Source organism: Parus major, chromosome 1 (genome assembly GCF_001522545.3).
Source record: "Parus major isolate Abel chromosome 1, Parus_major1.1, whole genome shotgun sequence".
NCBI lineage: Eukaryota > Metazoa > Chordata > Aves > Passeriformes > Paridae > Parus > Parus major.
This window is the reverse complement of record NC_031768.1, coordinates 25,454,298-25,471,853: the sequence shown is the minus strand read 5'-3', so window position 1 is coordinate 25,471,853 and position 17,556 is coordinate 25,454,298. Positions and strand designations below refer to the sequence as shown.

General features: G+C 41.1%; 2 protein-coding genes across 12 annotated transcripts in view; both read right to left on the bottom strand.

The window, feature by feature from the left end:
• F7 (coagulation factor VII) overlaps positions 1–4,516 on the bottom strand; it is an 8,004-nt gene extending 3,488 nt beyond the window's left edge. Inside the window, exons 1-5 of the mRNA XM_015642911.2 lie at positions 4,393–4,516; positions 2,105–2,265; positions 1,534–1,558; positions 1,329–1,442; positions 267–407 (exon numbers count right to left, since the gene is read on the bottom strand). Of these exons, the coding sequence (XP_015498397.1) occupies positions 267–407; positions 1,329–1,442; positions 1,534–1,558; positions 2,105–2,265; positions 4,393–4,462 (511 nt within the window). The 5' untranslated portion in view covers positions 4,463–4,516. The remainder of the gene's footprint in view (positions 1–266; positions 408–1,328; positions 1,443–1,533; positions 1,559–2,104; positions 2,266–4,392) is intronic.
• A 7,279-nt stretch (positions 4,517–11,795) lies between these two features.
• Positions 11,796–17,556, bottom strand: part of MCF2L (MCF.2 cell line derived transforming sequence like) — a 154,326-nt gene continuing 148,565 nt past the window's right edge. For 10 of the 11 annotated variants that reach the window (XM_033512985.1, XM_015634516.3, XM_033512955.1 and 7 more), the window contains 4 exons: positions 15,147–15,274; positions 14,440–14,552; positions 14,208–14,311; positions 11,796–14,080 (listed from right to left, as the gene is read on the bottom strand). In XM_033512985.1, the coding sequence (XP_033368876.1) occupies positions 13,986–14,080; positions 14,208–14,311; positions 14,440–14,552; positions 15,147–15,274 (440 nt within the window). In that variant the 3' untranslated portion in view covers positions 11,796–13,985. The remainder of the gene's footprint in view (positions 14,081–14,207; positions 14,312–14,439; positions 14,553–15,146; positions 15,275–17,556) is intronic. The other variant, XR_004496485.1, reaches the window with a different exon arrangement.

Sequence of the window (17,556 nt, the reverse complement as noted above, 5' to 3'; positions counted from 1 at the left end):
TAAACTTTCTTTATTCCTTTTAAGTTTTATGCCTGTTTTGCCCTTATTCTAATCCATATCTCACAGCAAGAAATAAGTAATTTTCTTAGTTATTAGTTTTAAACCACGACACTAACTTGCACCAGAAGCCAAATGTACAGTGTGGGACTCTGCCCATGGAGGTGAGGAGCTGGTATTTGAGGGTTATGCATGTCCTGACATGTACACATTGAAAACTTTTCTTCTAGAGCTGGCTTAGGCTTAGCATTAGGTTGGTAGTGTCTTACCTTGAGGGATGCAGGACACGCCGTCACTCGCTAAAGTGTAATCATCATCACAGAAGCACAGTCGTTTTTTGGCCTGTGTGTCAGTACAGTACTGTTCACAGCCACCGTTGTAAAAAATGCACTTCAGTTTGTCAGCCACAGCTGAAGTCAGAGAAAGAGCATTTAAGATTCAAGACTTGGATTTTTGTGCTTAACATTGATAACTTGCAACAGGAATGCAAGGCAGGAAAAAAGATTTCTGTGATTTATGCAGAGCAACTTCATCAAAAGTGCCTTCCATCAAAAGCTCAGTAGGCCTGGATCTCCAGGGATTAGGGGAGAATAGGCTTTGCTTAAGAAATATATACCTAAAATTAAATCAATCAGCATTAATACAGTACCTGAGCTGTCTTAAGAATGGAGATATTGTAATTGTGTGGTAACCATTGTAAAATACGACTGAAAAATTGTAATTCTTTGACATTTTGCCATTTAGCAGGAGGATGTTCTGGGATGGCTGTTGAGACTGCCTGCCTAGACTTGATGAGTGACTAGCCCTTGTCCAGACTGTGTTCCGAGGATATAACACTTAATGTTCAGCATCCTCTGAAATTAGTGGAAAGGTGTATATTAGCTTCATCAACCACTGGACTCTTCCTTTTGGGTTTTGTACCATGCATATACAATGTAGCTCTGACTTACATACTAGGTGGAGCTTCTAAGTCAAAATAACTTCAGCACTTGGGTAGGAAAGAGTTCTTCCTTTTCTCTCAGATGATGCATTAATGCAAATTTTCCTTTTTTTTTTTTTTTTTATAGGGCACTAAGTATCTTGCTGCCTTGCAGTGCCTGACTGCTATCTGGTTAGATCCATCACACAACACCAAAAGTGGTATGAATGGTAGCTGTCACAGCTAGAATGATGCAGAATCACAGAATCATACAATAGCCTGAGTTGGAAGGGACCAATGAGGATCATCAAGTCCAAATCCTGAATTATAATGACTGCTACTGTTTATCTGAATGCCTTGCATTTGAATTAATAACAGCATTTTTATTTTCTTAAGTTATGCCACTGCTGACCTTTTTCACAGCTTTTGCCCTCGTATTCGACGGGACAGCGGCAAACATAATCCTGAAACTGGTCATCACAAATCCCACCATTCTGACAGGGGTTGGAGGCACACTGATTAGGGTCTGTAAAACATTCAATGTCAGTCCAGCTCACGCAAAGAGCTGCAGCAGTGGGAGTGTTCCACAGCTGTTAGAACATCCTGAATGATCATACCAGAATAGATGTGCCAGAACTCTTCCTGGAAGAAAAAAATGTGATATTTAATTAAAAAAGAATCAATTCAAGTCTTACAGCCCTTGTTGCACAGGATGGGTTACAGACAGTCAGAGGGATGCCACTTTTTTATTTATAGTTTGTGACAGTTAATATCCATACAGTATTCTATTTTCTAGATTGTACATTGTTTTAATATACTAACAGAGAACGGCCTTGTTTAATGCACATAAATGGGTCATACATAAATAAGCTCTATATAGCTGAGGTGGGATTGACTGAAAAAAATGTTGCACAATACAATAATTTAAGGTGTTGTCAGGGCAGGCATTAACTGGGGGTTTGGGGAGATCCATTTTCCCACCATCCCCTAGATGGTTACTGCTTGGGATTGCCATGCAGTGTGCCCTCCCTCATTGCTACTGTGTACCCCTGTAAATAGAAAAGAATAATCCAAACAGCAGGACACAAAGTGCTTTTTTAACTCTGGTGTTTTAAAGTGTCAAAGCACACCCTTGAACAGGGAGAATCCTTAAGATAATGAGTGCTCACCCAGCCCTGTGTTACTTACTGTTCTTTCAATATCACGGAAAATCTCTCTTGCTTCCTCATAGGAACATTTTTCTTCTATGCATTCTCGTTCTAGTGACCCCAGTTTTATCTCTTCAAAGAAGCTGTTGGCTCGTCTATGTCTTTGCAAAACGTTGCTTGCCTCTTCCTGCTTTAGAAAGACTGAAAAACAGCAGCATGTTCTGTTTGTCATACAGCTGCACTTGCCAGACAGAGAGGATGGGGGGACAATTTCCCCTGAAAGATTTTCTGCTTCCCAAGCATTTTCTGAGACAATTTAGAAAATAAATGGATAGATGTGAAAGAGTGTCCTTCCTCTGGCTTGCCTCACAAGTAAAGTGACAGCACAGGAATTTTTGAGATCCTGGAGCTTAGGAGAAGATGACGTGTTACAACAGAGAGGGGTATGTGTGTGTGTTGTATGCATGTCAGTGACCCATGTTGCATCTCATATGCATCCCAACATATGCAGCAGTTTCTTACAGCTGTCACAGCTGGAGAGCCTGTGTCACTTTATCTAGCACTGGTGTACATGGTAAAAGCTGATTTTTCTGTACTTGATACAGTCAGTGACAGTGACAGGTGGACCATAGTCATGCCTTCACCCACAGTCATATGTCACATTCACAACCCTCCACTTGTGGGACCTGAAGAGGGGATTTATCCCACCACTAGTAGACCACAATTTATGGACCACTGCTTTAATATATTAACTTTTATTTTCTTCTGTGGAAAAGGTTATGTTAAGGTACATAGGAAGGCTGGACAATGCTGACTGCATTTCCTAGTGGAGCCTGTGAATGGCTCCTGGCTCTTGCCATCACCACAGACTACAGCCATGAAAGGGGTCTTGTATGTCTCTACCATGCTTTGGAAAGATATTGGGTACACAGGTTTGATATCAGGCCTCAGCAGAGCTCACTTCCTAGAGCTGTATCCACTTCAACTGGCAGAAGTGTGCACTGGAAACACTAATGTCATTGTCCCCATGCTGACCTGCTCCTCAGCCTCAGGATATAAGCACATCACACAGCTGTGCTCTCCCAGTGTAATTCAGGTTAAGGAACAAGAAGTCTGAGTGCCAACGTGTAATTGTACTCCATGCACTACACAGAAAAAGTCTTGAAATCATTAATTTTTCTCTTTTTTTCTCCTTTATGTCAGGTGCTTCATGACAGCTTACATTTCAGTGCTTTAACTATTTCACTTCTGCTTGTGGGTAGATTTGGGGATTGAGGCTGATGCATATCTCCTGCCTTTCCCTAGGACAGTGTCTCCAAAAGAGTGGGAGCTATGTTCTACCTGCTGAAAGGGCCCTGAGGGATGCTGACAGACTCATGTGGCATCACCAGTATATACCAAATCATAAATGCTGAGAGGGTTTAGTCTGAAGTGATATGTCTCCATAAACATTTGTCACTAATTCAGGATATTTGCTGAATTACATGCAGAATAGTGGCAATTATCCCCTGTATTTCAAAGTTACTTAGAAGAATAATTCACCCCTGGGTCATTATAGGAATGTCAGCTGTGTCTTTCTGCCTTGATTTCAGTCAGGCTGAATGCATTTGATATGGCTTTCTTAAAGGCTTTTATTTAACCTTATACTGCAGATACATGACACATGTACCAGTGCATGAGCACAGACTCTGACACAGAAAACATGCCTGAGCACGTGGCTTGGGTTGTCCATCCACTCATTTTGCCATTATCCACTTATTTCTGTTGGATCACTTCTGACTTTGCTACCTATTTTTCTGCCTTTCCTCACTGTAACAAACAAGACCTAGTCCATGGCTAATGGGGAATCTGAGGGCACTGGATCTGCTTTATTAATGTGGGAGCTGGTTTTTGGACATACACTGAGCAACTGAAGAGCTACCTCTTCTCTGCCTTCTACTGAAATAGGGTGGATCCTCCCCACTTTAATTACTCATCAGCTGAATGACAGGCTACTGATGCTTTGCTTTGAAAAATGTCCCAGTTCTGCATGAAATAGCAGTAAATCCCAATTCCTTTCTTCACATAGACAGCTGGTGGTTTGCCTGCTGTCTGTGCACCAAGATAACAAATTAATTTAGCAGTCTAGAGGTGTTTTTCCTTAGTTGGCAGAACAAGTGTATGGAGCCATTGCTGAGAGTAAATTAGAGCTAATGCACAGGCACAGCAGGAGACAGAACAAACATGCAACAGTGCTCAAAACTTGCAGTGGAAATCACCTCAGTAACAGGAAAGAGGAAAGAGGTCCATTGCTAGTAAATATAATTACAGCTATATCTTACAACATACCTGCATCCAGAGAAAGAGGGATCAGTAGCAGAAAGCAGAGAAACAAAGCCATATACTGCCTGGAAATCATGATGAACCCTGAAAGCCAGTGTTCTGGTAGTGTATTGACATTTCAACAAGGACTGTTTGGCCAAAGGGCTCAGCTTCAAATGCTTGGAGCCAGAGGAGGGGCCAGCAAGTCATGGAAACAGCAAAAGATCCATGACAGCCTGGCAAGCTGAGCAGAAGGGCACATGCAAATCCTGCAGTGTGCCCTTTTCACAGAAACAGGGAGCTTGGGTTTGGAGTGTGCTCTCCTGACTTGGGTAAAAGCTATACTGGTTACACAGGCTGCTACCCCAGCCTGCATTTTCCATTTAACACACCTTTTCCACGAGAAACATGAATACTGGGATCCTGAGTCCATAGGACAGTCAGTAATTTGGCCACATAGTGCCACATGCAGAGAGAAGTGATGTGACATTTATCTTGCATCTGCAGTCAAGGTATGGCCTTTCAGTGCTTTGGAGTATGATTGTACCACTGGCATCTACCCTCAATTTTCTATCACCAGTTGAAATTCCGCACTTCTTTCTGAATTTGCTTGGAGACACTAATTAACCAGCAAGAGAAACCTACACTGGTTCCCTCCATCTTTGCTGCCAGACCCGTGTGGCCTGCACAGGTTGTACCAGCTGGAAGTGGTGCTGAGCTGATTCATGTTGTACTTCATTAGGAACTGCCGGGGCTTGAGGGGCCATTCTGCAGCCAGTGCTTCATCTGGAACATAAGCAATCCCCTGATTTAATGGAAATCAATTAATGGTATCAGACTGGAGAGCTGACAACATTCTTGGGAAAATATTTACTCAAGATAGCAGCAAGGTAAAGAGCATGTTTGTCTATGAGAAGTGAAGCATTAGCTGAAGGCTAAGTTTTCCAGGCTGTTTTCCCCTTCCTGCCTGGAAAGGAAGGAGGGTCAGCTCTGCATCTGAATGCTACAGCAAAGGAAATCAACAGCTGGATTTTCACTTTGTGCCAACGCTCAGCATAACTCCTTGCAGAAGTTGTGATTGCTTAGGAAAGTCAGGCTCCTGGCCGTTGTTTCCATGCAGTCCTCTTGTTTAGGGGCAGTACACACAGCTGGATATTCTGCTTTGAAATCTCTTTCCCAAGAGGCAGTATCCAGGCACTTCTCTGGATCACAGCCTGGCTAATTCCCAGCAGCCCGGTTCCTGGGATGGCTGGGAACAGATGGCATGTCCTGTCCCAGGCAGAGGAAGAAAGCCAGTTACTGAAATGCAAAAGAAGCTACAGCAGCCCTCTGCTGCTTTTTGGGAACCCTCTCCATATCTCTCAGCCTGCCAACACAGCCCTTTCTCCTTGTTCACTTGCCTGTGGCAGTGAGCTGAAAATAGCAAGTGCATGTTCAGATTAGCAAAACTAAACCTGAAAATTTATTTTTATCTCATCTTCTTGGGAATGATCTAGCCCCATCTATCTGCATGAGTCATGCAGCTCAGAGAATGAAGTTCTGCCTTCTCTGCCTGAGGCCAGCCTGAGTCTGCACCTATACTCCCCACTCCCTTTATTTCCTTACACAGGGTGGGCACCTCCCTGCCAGGGACAGTGGGGTGGCTGCCACTCCACAGTGACATTGCAGCAACCTCCTTCTTCATCATGTGCAGATTCTGTACATCCTTAGCAGATTGATGCAGTATTTTCCTTTTGCCTTCCTTCCTCTGCTGGCATCCCTTAAACCTGAAAGGTTCTGTTTTTATTTCTTGGGAATGCAGCCAAACAGTTATTTTTAGAGCCCAGGAAGAAGCCTAAGTGCTAGGAACAAGGGTCAGTTCATATAGAGACCATCCTTTTTTCAAAAAAATTAATGCAAGTAGGCTCTATCAAGATGAACCTGAGATGGATGACTGAGGATTCAGCACTTCAGGACTACATTCCAACTCTTTAAGAACTTTGTACTGACAGATCTCATCACACAGGTGTTTCCTACTAACTTCAGCTGGGCCTGTTCACTGCTTAAAGAGCTGTGCTTTTAAAGTTCCCCTTCCTTGCAGTCTTAGACCCCAAATATCCTGGTTTCAGCTGGCATAGAGGTGATTTTCTTCTCAGTAGTTTGTACAGTGCTGTGGTTTGGATTCAGTGTGAGGATAAGGACAACACACTGATATTTCAGCTGTTGCTGAGCAGTGCTTCTCCTCTCAGGATCTTCTCAGTGTCTCATCCTCTGCCAGTGTGGAGCTGCACAAAAAACAACGAGAGAGCATGGCCAGGACAGGAGACCCAAACTAGGAAAGGGCTATTCCATACAATAGAATGTCATGCTTAATATATAAAGTGGAGCGAGTTGGCTGGCAGGGGATGATCACTGCCTGGAAGTAGGACAGGCATTGGTCAGTGGGTAGTGAGCAATTGTATTGTGCATCACTTGTTTCTCTTGGGTTTTTTCTTTATCTATGTCTCTGCTTTTTATAGTACTAATATTATTACATTAGTACTGTTAATATTATTATATGTTATTTCACTTCAATAATTACTCTGTTCTTATTTCAACCCATTTTTCCTGATTCTCCTCATCTCAAGGGGAGGTTGGCATTGAGTGAGCAGCTGCCTGGTCATTAGTTACTGTCTGCAATTAAACCATGACTGTCCCCTCCTTAACGCTCATTGTAGGGCCTGGACAGTTGAAATGATTACCAATCTGACCAGAGTATTAAAACAAGATTTTTAAAAGAATTCATTGCATTGGTTTAATAGTCACTGGTCACAATGCTGATTTATTTGCCACCAGAGTGGTTGTGCTTGTTCTTGGGTCTGAGTTATGCAATACTTTACTTGCAGTGTTTGTTGTCATTTTGGTGTCTGTTGCCTTCAGGGCCTGGGTTCTCTTGTACTTCCTTGTATCAGTTTTTGGTCTGATAGATCCTCTGGCTGTGAAACGAACCCGCTGTGTTCCCAGCATCGCTGTCCTCTTTGTATTTCATGAGCCATCTACTGGGAACTATTAATAATTACACCTAGCCCCAAACCCCACGACAAGCACTGCTACTCGAAGGAGGAGGAAACAGATTCAAATTCCAGCAACAGGCTCTGAAGCTACTCAAGTTCTGTTAACGAGCATTGGGGCTACTCACACTTCAGTTGATTTCACTTGGAGGGATGTCCAATACACCTGAAATTGAGTGCCCCAGGGGTGGAAGAACAGCCCCACCATCTGCCATGGATGGATCCAGAGGCAGTGGAACAGGGTGAAGCTTTGGAACACCTGCAGTATGTTGATGATATCTTGTGTGGGGCGATACAGCAAAAGTTATTTGAGAAAGGGAAGAAAGTAGTCTAACCTGTTCTGAATGGCAGTTTTGCCATAAAACAAAGTAAGGACAAGGGACCTGCACAGGAGATGCAGCTTTAGGGAATACAGCAGTGAAGAAAGATGAGAGAGCAGCAGAGAAGGGTGTTGTCACATCGCAATTGATGTGATCATAAAATAACAGCAATGTCTCCATCAACTAACCAGAAAGAAATAGAAGATTTCTTAAGCGCTGCAGGTTTCTGGAGAACGCACATTCCAAACTGCAGTCTGATTGTGAGCCCTCTCAAGTGTCCAGGAAGAATGATTTCAACTGGGGCCCTGAGCAACAAGCCTTTGGATACTCATGGTGTAGCCCTTGAGCCAGTCTGAACAGGGCACAATGTAAAGAATGTGCTTTACACCACAGACAGGGGAGACTGTCCTACCTGCAGCCTCTGGCAGAAAGTACCAGGGGAAACTAAGATTGATCCATAGGGAGTCACGCTGATTCCAGAGAATTGAAAGTCCACTGTATTGTAATGGCTGAAGAGCTACTGGCAGCTTATGAAGATGTTCAAGCAGCTTTGGAAGTGATTGGTACTGAAGCACAGCTCTTCCTGGCAGCCTGGTTACTCGTGCTTCATTGCACGTTCAAAGGAAGGGTCCCCTCTTCACGCTGTAACATGCTGATTTACTTGCCACCAGAGTGGTTGTGCTTGTTCTCTGATAGTGATGGTGGCATGATAATGATAGAATCAAAACTGGTTTCAACATGCAACAATCCAGCACTATGTGCCATCTTTCCTGCCCTGAAAAATTGTTATGAAAGGTAAGGACTAGGGTCATGGGTTGATTGCATTCAGTGGACTTTTATAAGGAATGGCCTTAGATAGAGAATGGTGTCTGTGTGTGTATTATCAGGAGATGGAAAAGGTGATGGGGTATTTGGAAGTGTGGGACCTGGCATGACACATGAATAAGGGTTGAATACTGTTCTGGTTTCAGCTGGGACAGAGCTTTCTTCTTCAATGCAATGCTGGGATTTTGGACTCAGTAGGAGAATAATGATGACACACTGATGTTTTGGCTGTTGCTCAGTAGTGCTTACCCTAAATGAGGGACTTTGAATTTCATGCTCTGCTACTGAGCAGCTGCACCAGAGGCCATGAGGACAGATGACCCAAACTGGCCAAAGGGATATTCCTTTCTTAGAAGCCCAGTATATAAGTTGCAAGGGATGACAGCTGTTCAGTCAGAGCTGGGCTGGATACTGTTCATCGGGTGCTGAGCAATTGTATAGTCATTACTTGTCCTTTCTTGTTTGTTTTGTTGGGGTTTTTTTGTTTTGTTTTTTTTTTTGTTCTCTCTCGCTCCTACTACTAGTAGTATCATTAGTTTATTAGTATTATTATATTTTACTTTGTTGCAATTATTAAAGCATTCTTACCTCAACCCACAGGTTTTACTTTTGTGTTCCTGATTCTCCTCCTCAGCCCACTGTGTGGGAGGGAGTGAGCAGCTGCATGGTCATGTCCTGTCTGGGGTTAAACCATGTCGCCAGCCAGAGCAGTAAACAGTTTGCTTTTCTTCCCCAGAAGATCCCTATGTATTTTTTTTTTGTTTTCCTTCTTGTGTGGTCTTGCTCTAGTTCATGAGATCTCCCCTGTAGTTCTGCTCTTTGCCAGTGCAGGCTTCAGCTTTGGCTTATGTTTTCTGAGCAATTCTAAGAAAAATGAACTGCTGTTCAATTAAAAATTAATACATACTAACAGACACGTACCTCTTCTCATGGATGCCACTAGAATCAGCCTGGGAACAGCTCTTTAGAAAGTATGATTTAGGATATTTCTTGATGTGCCAAATTTTTTTTTTATTTAAAAAAGTAAGAAAGTTAAAAAATTAAACATGAAAAATGTTAGCACTACAAAATAAAATCTAAAGCAGAAATATGAGCCTGGAGACATGATGATGTCTCAGAACATGCCCTTCTTTATATTTTCTTTGCTTTCTGCTGAGTTGAAGAAAAGATATGTATGGAAGCTATTGGGAACTGGGCACTTTGATCTGATCCAACAAGTCACTGGTCATTTCAACATGAGTTCTCTTGTCAGGAAACAATTAAAAAAAATAAATCAATATTAATTCCATTTTGAAGAGGCTATCAGAGATCATTTGATCAAAACTGTGTCCAGGTAAGAAAGCTTTAGAAATAATCTGCTTCTTGAATTTACAATAGCAACTTGCCATCAATCATTCATCAGACTGACTAAAAGCAAAGACTTTGAGCAAGTTAATAATTTCTGTTACACTAATCTATAAAGATATGTGTATTATGCTGCTAAGCTTTAAAGCAAATTATTTGAAATTTAGACCTCAAAATAGAACCACATTCTGGGATAAAACTACCTGCCTGTTTGACAGAGTTCTGTACCCCAATTATTCTCCTAAAGAGGAAAGGGAAGATGGAAAGATTTTTTTTTTTTTTTTTTGTAACAAGCTCTGAATACAAGCTTAACATCATTTTAAATTTTGATGTGGGTTATTTCTTTCTGTTCTTTCACTGCTGGAGAAAGATATCTGAAAATACAGTCAGAATAAAAGAAGAAAAAGATAATAAAGGCAGTATGCTTCAAAGTCTGTCTGTTAAATGCCACAGATCTCAGTTGGTAATGAGAGATACTAACCCTGCTACAAACCTTTTCTTGACTGAGGCCATCACAGCTATAACAGCACCACTAGCAAATCTGTAGTCTTTTAAATGTAGCTGGGGACCTTGCTGTCCTGTCAATGGATGGGGAATAAATAAAAATTCACCTCCTTTCAAATTAATTCTCAGAGAAGGCACTTCAGTAGTTAAACGTGTTATTTTTGGAAATGCAATCTCTAAACACAGTTTACACAGAGTCTTAGGGAGAAACAGAATTTCTCTTCTATTCCTGCATCCTTATTTAAGGGAATTGATTATTTTTGCCTGAATGTACTTGAATACCCCTGAATTTGGGTTGCTTCATAGTACCAGACAGACCTGGTCCTTGCCACACACATCTAGGGAGGCTGCTAATTCTGGGGACTTGTGTGGACATTCCAACCGTCACAGTAGAGTTCATAGTAACATCTAACATATCACTGAGAAGGGGAATGGGAGCTCCTGTCATTTTGATTTAGGTGATGTAATGAGTTATGGTACAACTTCTGCAGTTTTGCTCAATGACAACAGCTGTGCAGGATGGAGAAAATGTTTTATATTCCAACTAGCAAACTGCTTCTGTGCCTATATAAGAGTTTGTGCCCCAACTGTGAGACAGTCATGTGAGAAACCAATCATTATTAGGTTTTTACGTAGACAACCCTTTACTTTTACTAAGGTACATTTAGGCTGGAATTCTTTCATTCTTTTGCACTAACAAGTATGATGTGGATCTATTCAAAAAGGCTGGACCTCCTTCTGCTCAGAAAAGGAGCAGAGGTAGGACTATCTCTTACAGAGGGAGCTGTTATGATGACAAGAGTAAACAAAAAGCTATCAAGTCTGAGTAAACCATAACTGGATCATGTAAGGCACGTGGCCAACAGCTCAGCCCAAATCACTCCAGTCAGTATGAAGTTCACCTGGCATGGCCTGATGGTCCTTAAAGTCATCAGTCAGTGAATGCACAAGCATGTTCCTCTTCAGATGCAGCAACGGTGAACATGGTGTCTTGTTTCTCACCCAGCTGTGGCCAGACTCAGACTCCAGCTTGCTCTGCTAACACCATAGGATCCATGGATACAGAGCTTTCCTTGGGAAAACCCAACAGTGACATGCTTCCTTTCAGAAAAGGGTGTATGGGAAAAGGGGAAATCAATCCAATTACCTGGAACTAGCTTTTCATTTTTTATCCTCAGCCTGCAGATAGACTTTAATTCCCTAGTGTCAGCCACATGGTTCTAAATGAGGCACAACCACAAAGGTGAAATGGTGTTTTTCTGAGATGGTGCCAGAATGAGCAGGCTGAGGATTTGAATACACAAACCTGGTTTCCTGTTCCGAATCCTAGAACCTCTCTCTGTTTTAATATGATACCCATAAAAACCTTTCAAGACTGAGACAAAAAAAACCCCAGAGCATGTCTATATAAAGGCATTCAGCAAGAAGTGCTGAAATTTATTCAAATTAATTACAGCAGAGACCTCTGACTTTGAACTTCTAATTCACAACAGCAGTAAAAAAGGAAATGGTCAAATGGGTTGTATTAAAGTGCAATGATGTGGAAAAACCATTGAAATAACACAAATGAGGCTGCAGTGAGAAATGAAACTATAGTCTTATCCAAGGAATGACAGCAATATATAAGTAAATTATGTTACAGATAATTTACAAAATAACTTACATAGATGAAGATAAGCTGAATCTCATGTTGCTATCCCATTGTTAAATATCAGACTAAATATTCCTGGTCAGCACAGTATTATATGGAATAATAAAAAAAAAAATCAGAGGATTTCTGCGTTGAAAAAGATGCCTGAAGTAAAACCCTGATCAGCATTTATATTTCAGTACTGCAAGAAAACTAAATATTTATGAATTGTAAAGTGACACATTCAGCAGCATGAAGACTATAAATACATCTTTTACATTGATACATCATATCTACACACATATACATATCTACACAGGCAGATACATACACACAAGCACATACATGCACATATATATGTGCATAAATATATGTGTGTGTATATATACATGCTTCAATTTGTGCTGACCGTGGTCAGCTGCATTTTGATTGCGTCTGGGGTAGGGTTGCTTCTGCATCTTTCTTAGGACTGTTTGTCATTTAAGTTCTCTAATCTGCAGCCTCTAAAATATACAATTCTGGCATAAAGATAGAATTCAGGGCTCAGCTGCCAGTGAGTCTGATGATTAACAGCAGTTCCCATTGACATAATCTGCTGTGCTTAGTGCTTCTGAAAGGTTATGCTCTTAATGTCCCCATTATTTTTAAATAATATGGTGCATAAATCAGCTAAAATCTTGTTTTCATATAAGCAAAAATATTTGAGAGATGAACAGGAATGAATACCATATTCTACCCGTGCACTAAGTTTTGTACTGTTTGTAAGGGTGGTGTGCAAAGAACATCTGACAAAGTGAAAATTTACAACATTGGCTTACATCATACCCTGAAAAATGTCAAATTTAGCATCACCCTTCCTTTAAAAAAAATTAAAATACTTGTCTGTAGCATAAATCTGATCATTCTCTTTATTTTTTTTTCTCCTGTGCTCCCCTTTTATAGAAAAATTATGACATTGGGGTTTTTTTCTCTTTCAACTAAGCTAGAACAAACACTGTGGCCTAAAAATATGTTGGCTTTCCAGCCCTCATGTTTGTTTGAAGGAAGGCTCTTGACCCATAGCGCAGTTATAAGAGTTTCCTCTGCCTGTAACTGCATATTGTGAGAACTGAAAGTAATCATGCAATTACTGTTTATTAAAAAATCATTTAGTGAATAGGAACATTTGTGTTTCATTGTGCACCTGCATAACGAAAAAGATACTACTAAATTTCCAAGGCTATGTAAACACAGTGATCTTGGTAAAGAATTTGGTTGTGAGGCCAAACAAAACACCTCAGAAAAGAGCTATTCCATTGCACATGTCACTAAAATGTTGGAAAGGATAAAGTAATAGTTTCTCTTGATGTTGTTGTGGTTAGTGAATCGGTCATGTTTGCATCCCAGCCTCTGGGGAGCAGAAGAATATCCTGAAAACCCAAGAGAAAAGGGTGGATCAAACCTCCTTCCTCATTGCCATTAGGCAACATCCTTTTCACTGAGTGCCATTCACTGCATTGACTGAGGTATGTCCTTGGAGAAAGGGCTTCTTGGGGAGAAGAAATTGTAAACTTGGATTTATTTTCCTCATACCTATCCTGTACATGCTATGTTATTTTTTACATTGAGCATTTAGCATTGAACACATTTTGTTTGCTCACATTCAGATTCTGGCTGTTACAAAGAGATACAGTTCTGCAGAAACCTGATTGTGTGTCAAGAAGAAAACACACTTTCTCCTAACAGCTCTTCAGAGCAGAAACCTCTACAAAATCCTATTTCAAATCATTTAACTTTTATTTACAATTTCACATTCCATGCACTTTTCATTGGGATCTTCTGGGAGAACCTGTAAAAGTCAGCACTAAAAATGCTCAGAGCTGGCAACACAGTACTGGTGTTTCTCCAATGAAGTCCAATGTCCAGAACTCTGCAGCAAATGACAGTCTGCAGATTTACCTTCCAGGGAGGTGGGATGAACATTTCATCTTAGCCCTTAATGTCAGAGAAGCTGGTGCTACTGACATTGCAGCTATCACTGCAACTTGATGATGTGCTCAAATTGCTGGAGGCAGTGCCTGATTCTGGGAAAAGAAAGGGGGGGGAAAAAGACCACAAGAAAATATTATATAGTGGTTGTTTTTCACAACTTTCTTTGATAATAGGAATCTTAAAGAGACAATCATCTCATTTAAAATACACATTGCCTACCAGAGCTGCTTAAAGATTGAGCTGATTTTGAGTTGCCTATGAGCATCAGCAGATTGCTTGCTGGAATCCAACCTTCTCTACCACTGCTCAGGTTCTTTACAAACCTAAAAAAACACATAAAAAAATTAGAAGTCAGACTTCTTCATTTAATGCCTTTGAAAGTTTTTCCCTAAACATCTGCCTTCTAAACACAGTTCTGCGTATACAAATTTCCAAACACAGATCTGCGTACCAAAGTCCATCCTCCCCTTCACGAATCAGTTGAACTAGATCTCCACTTTTCACTGTAAATTCTTCAGAAACTCCTTTGTCATAATCAGTCACAACTGTATATTTACCAGGAGTCTAAATGCACACAGAGGAAAGAAAACAAATTATTTCTGTTGAGTACTTCAAGGTATGCTGCAGCTTTTGTTATGTAATTATAATACTTTTCCCTTCTTTCTCATGTACCTGCATGCTGAAGATGGTGTAAATATACATACTGTGGCATTAAAATTCTGCTGATTGATTACATGCAAATTCAACCCATCAATTCTCATACCCTGAAAAACATTCAGTGAAATGTTCCCACTACAACAATTAATTCATATGGCTACAGAAGAAGAAACCAAAAGAAACTGAAAACCTGGCAAACCCATGCCATGGTGTCTGTGTGGAAGTCTGCTGACATGGTAATTGAACAAGTCATCCCTTGATTGCTGTATCATGGCACAAGCAGCCCCGACTCGCTGGGCTGCAGGTGTGCAAAGGCACGGAGGGACCTCCCCAAGGTACAAACACTGGGCTGATTTTAGAGAAGGAGCCCTGGGAATTTTGCCCAGCTGAGCATTTCAAGGCACTTTCCCTCCTTTGGCTTCAAAAGCATTCCTGTATCCTGGCCACACACACTGTACTGGTATCACTTGCTTAGCTCCATAGGAAAGCATTTCTGGTTACCAGCTTGATCTCGCCTCCCCCTCCTCCTCCTTCTTCCTCCGCATCCGATGAATTCAGTGGTTCTTCAGCACTAGACCAGCCATCATTTTCTTCGGATGCATCAAGAGAATGGGATGGTTTGGCCCAACCTTGGGGAGGGAACAGCTGACAGTTAACTTTGCAGCAGTGAGCCACTGACTGGGAGAAACATTCTCCCCATGGAAAAGCTCATAAGTGATCAACATAAACAGGAGAAAAACTGACACAGGGTAAAATTCACTGCTGGCAAATGTTGGCCTGATCCATCTGATTAAGTGGAGCTGTGGAAATGCATGGCAGTGAATTTAGCCCTCTGGATTTATATAACGGGAAATGAACGGAGCGACTGCAAATTTCCAACTGAAAAGCAAATATATAAAAATATTTGTATAATAAATATATATTATACAAAGATAAATGAGGGATGGATAATCTTTTTTCTTGGGAGGAAGCAGAAGACAGGAACATACACTTTTTGGGAAGAGGTTGAACCCACAGGGTTGTCACCCAAAGTGACCTAGCCAGCTTGCTGGAATAAGGGATAGATAAGCATTGCCTCCTTCACACCGTTAAGCACTGTCAAAAAATTCCACACAAGTTACAAGCACTATGTACTTCATCTGACAAGGTAGCCCATTCTTTAAGGGTGTTCAGGCTGATGCAAGAATACTAAAGTACTCTGAACCATCTTGGTGTTAAGTCCGTGCACCAAACATCACAACAATGCTCTCCTGCCTGCCATTTACTGCTTTTTCTCTCTCAGGGTGAAGCATTTAATTTATTCATAAAGCTGAATCATATCCAGAATGCACAAAATCCTCTTCCAAATAAAACTACATTAGGTTTTATTAGTGGGATGTTTTACACCAAGTTCAGCAGCTGCTAATAAATGTGTTGAGCTTATAATGGAAAAAAGTCATAATAAAAGAGACAAGTATTTGTAAGCAAGCTTTTGTGTCACAAATAATAATAACAGTGAAACTCAATGAAAAGAATGAAAGGAAGAACAAACCTCCCATTTTATGTAACTATTAGTTAAATTGAGAAAGTACCAGCATTTTTGCTTTGCACTGCTCCTGAGGCATTTGTCACACAGCTCATCATGCCAGTGCATTAGGAAAAACCTGAACAGCATCAGAATAAAGCCAAAGAAATCATAGAAAGGAATCACACCCAGAGCACACCAAATGGAGTGGGACTTTTACCTTGCCTATGCCGCTGAGTGACCTGCACAAGATTGGAAGTACTGACCCATCTGGCCCTGTCCAGGGTTAAGAATGAACTTCTATCTGTGAAGAAACTGAGTAATAAATTTCTGCTGTATTCCATGAACATTTCCTTGGAATCTTACATCTTGTAGTTGGTTTGTGGGACACAGCTGAAACCATTTCTGTCATTTCTACGTTCAGAACAGTGCAACAAAAGAAAACTTTGTTTCTCCTAATAGTTCCAAGCTTTCATTAAAAACAGAACCAATGAGCTGCACAAAAGTGAAATCATTTTAAGTGCCTGTAACCTCACACTCACTGGGTAACACCTTGGGTGCATTTTGGGTACAGCTCTTGTTCCTCAGCCTCTTCCTTTTCTTATATTGTGCTGATGTGCTCAGAGCAGACTGGCCTGATCCTGCCATACCAAAGATACTACTCCTCCTCATACAAGCTGGCACTCTACAATTAACAAGCCCATCTCCTTCTGGCAAGGGAGGTGCTCACTATGGTAGTATTCATATTAGCAAACTATGGAACCAAAATTATGCATGCTCATTCAATCTGTGTGTGTGTGTTCTGCAGGGTGGGACTACATCAGAGCTCTCTATAAAGATAGGAAAGTAGGAAAAGGGTAGGCAGACCTGAGAAAAGACAAGGTTATTCAGAAATGATTTTAGGTATAATGATGCCAGGAAAACCAAGAATTCATTAACTGCTTCCCTTCAGAGACAATCTAACAGGTTTCTTCAAAGAGCTATGATCAGCCTACAAATGTAATTCTGACACTAATTCATATTCCTTGAGTTCACTTCAGCATGAATCAGCAGTGAGCTGATACAGCAGTGAAAGAAAATGAATATGGGCCATGCTCTCCGCTGTGGCCAGCACCTGGCGCAGTTTTATTCCTAAATGCCCAGGTTATCTCCCTGCTTATCCCTCTTTGAGTTGGGGAAGGAGAAGAGATAAAGTGCCAGAAAAGAGGTAGGAAGGTGCAAGACAGAAGGAGGAGTTAGTATATGTTTTAAATTAATTTACTCGGTTTAGCAGTTTCATAAAGCAAGATGCTTATGGGGCAGAACACCAAATCAGCTAAGCTTGTTCCAAGGACACAATAATTTAACTGTAAATCAGCAATGATCAAGGACTCTCTTCCTTGGAAAATTCCAGCACCTGAGGAAAAG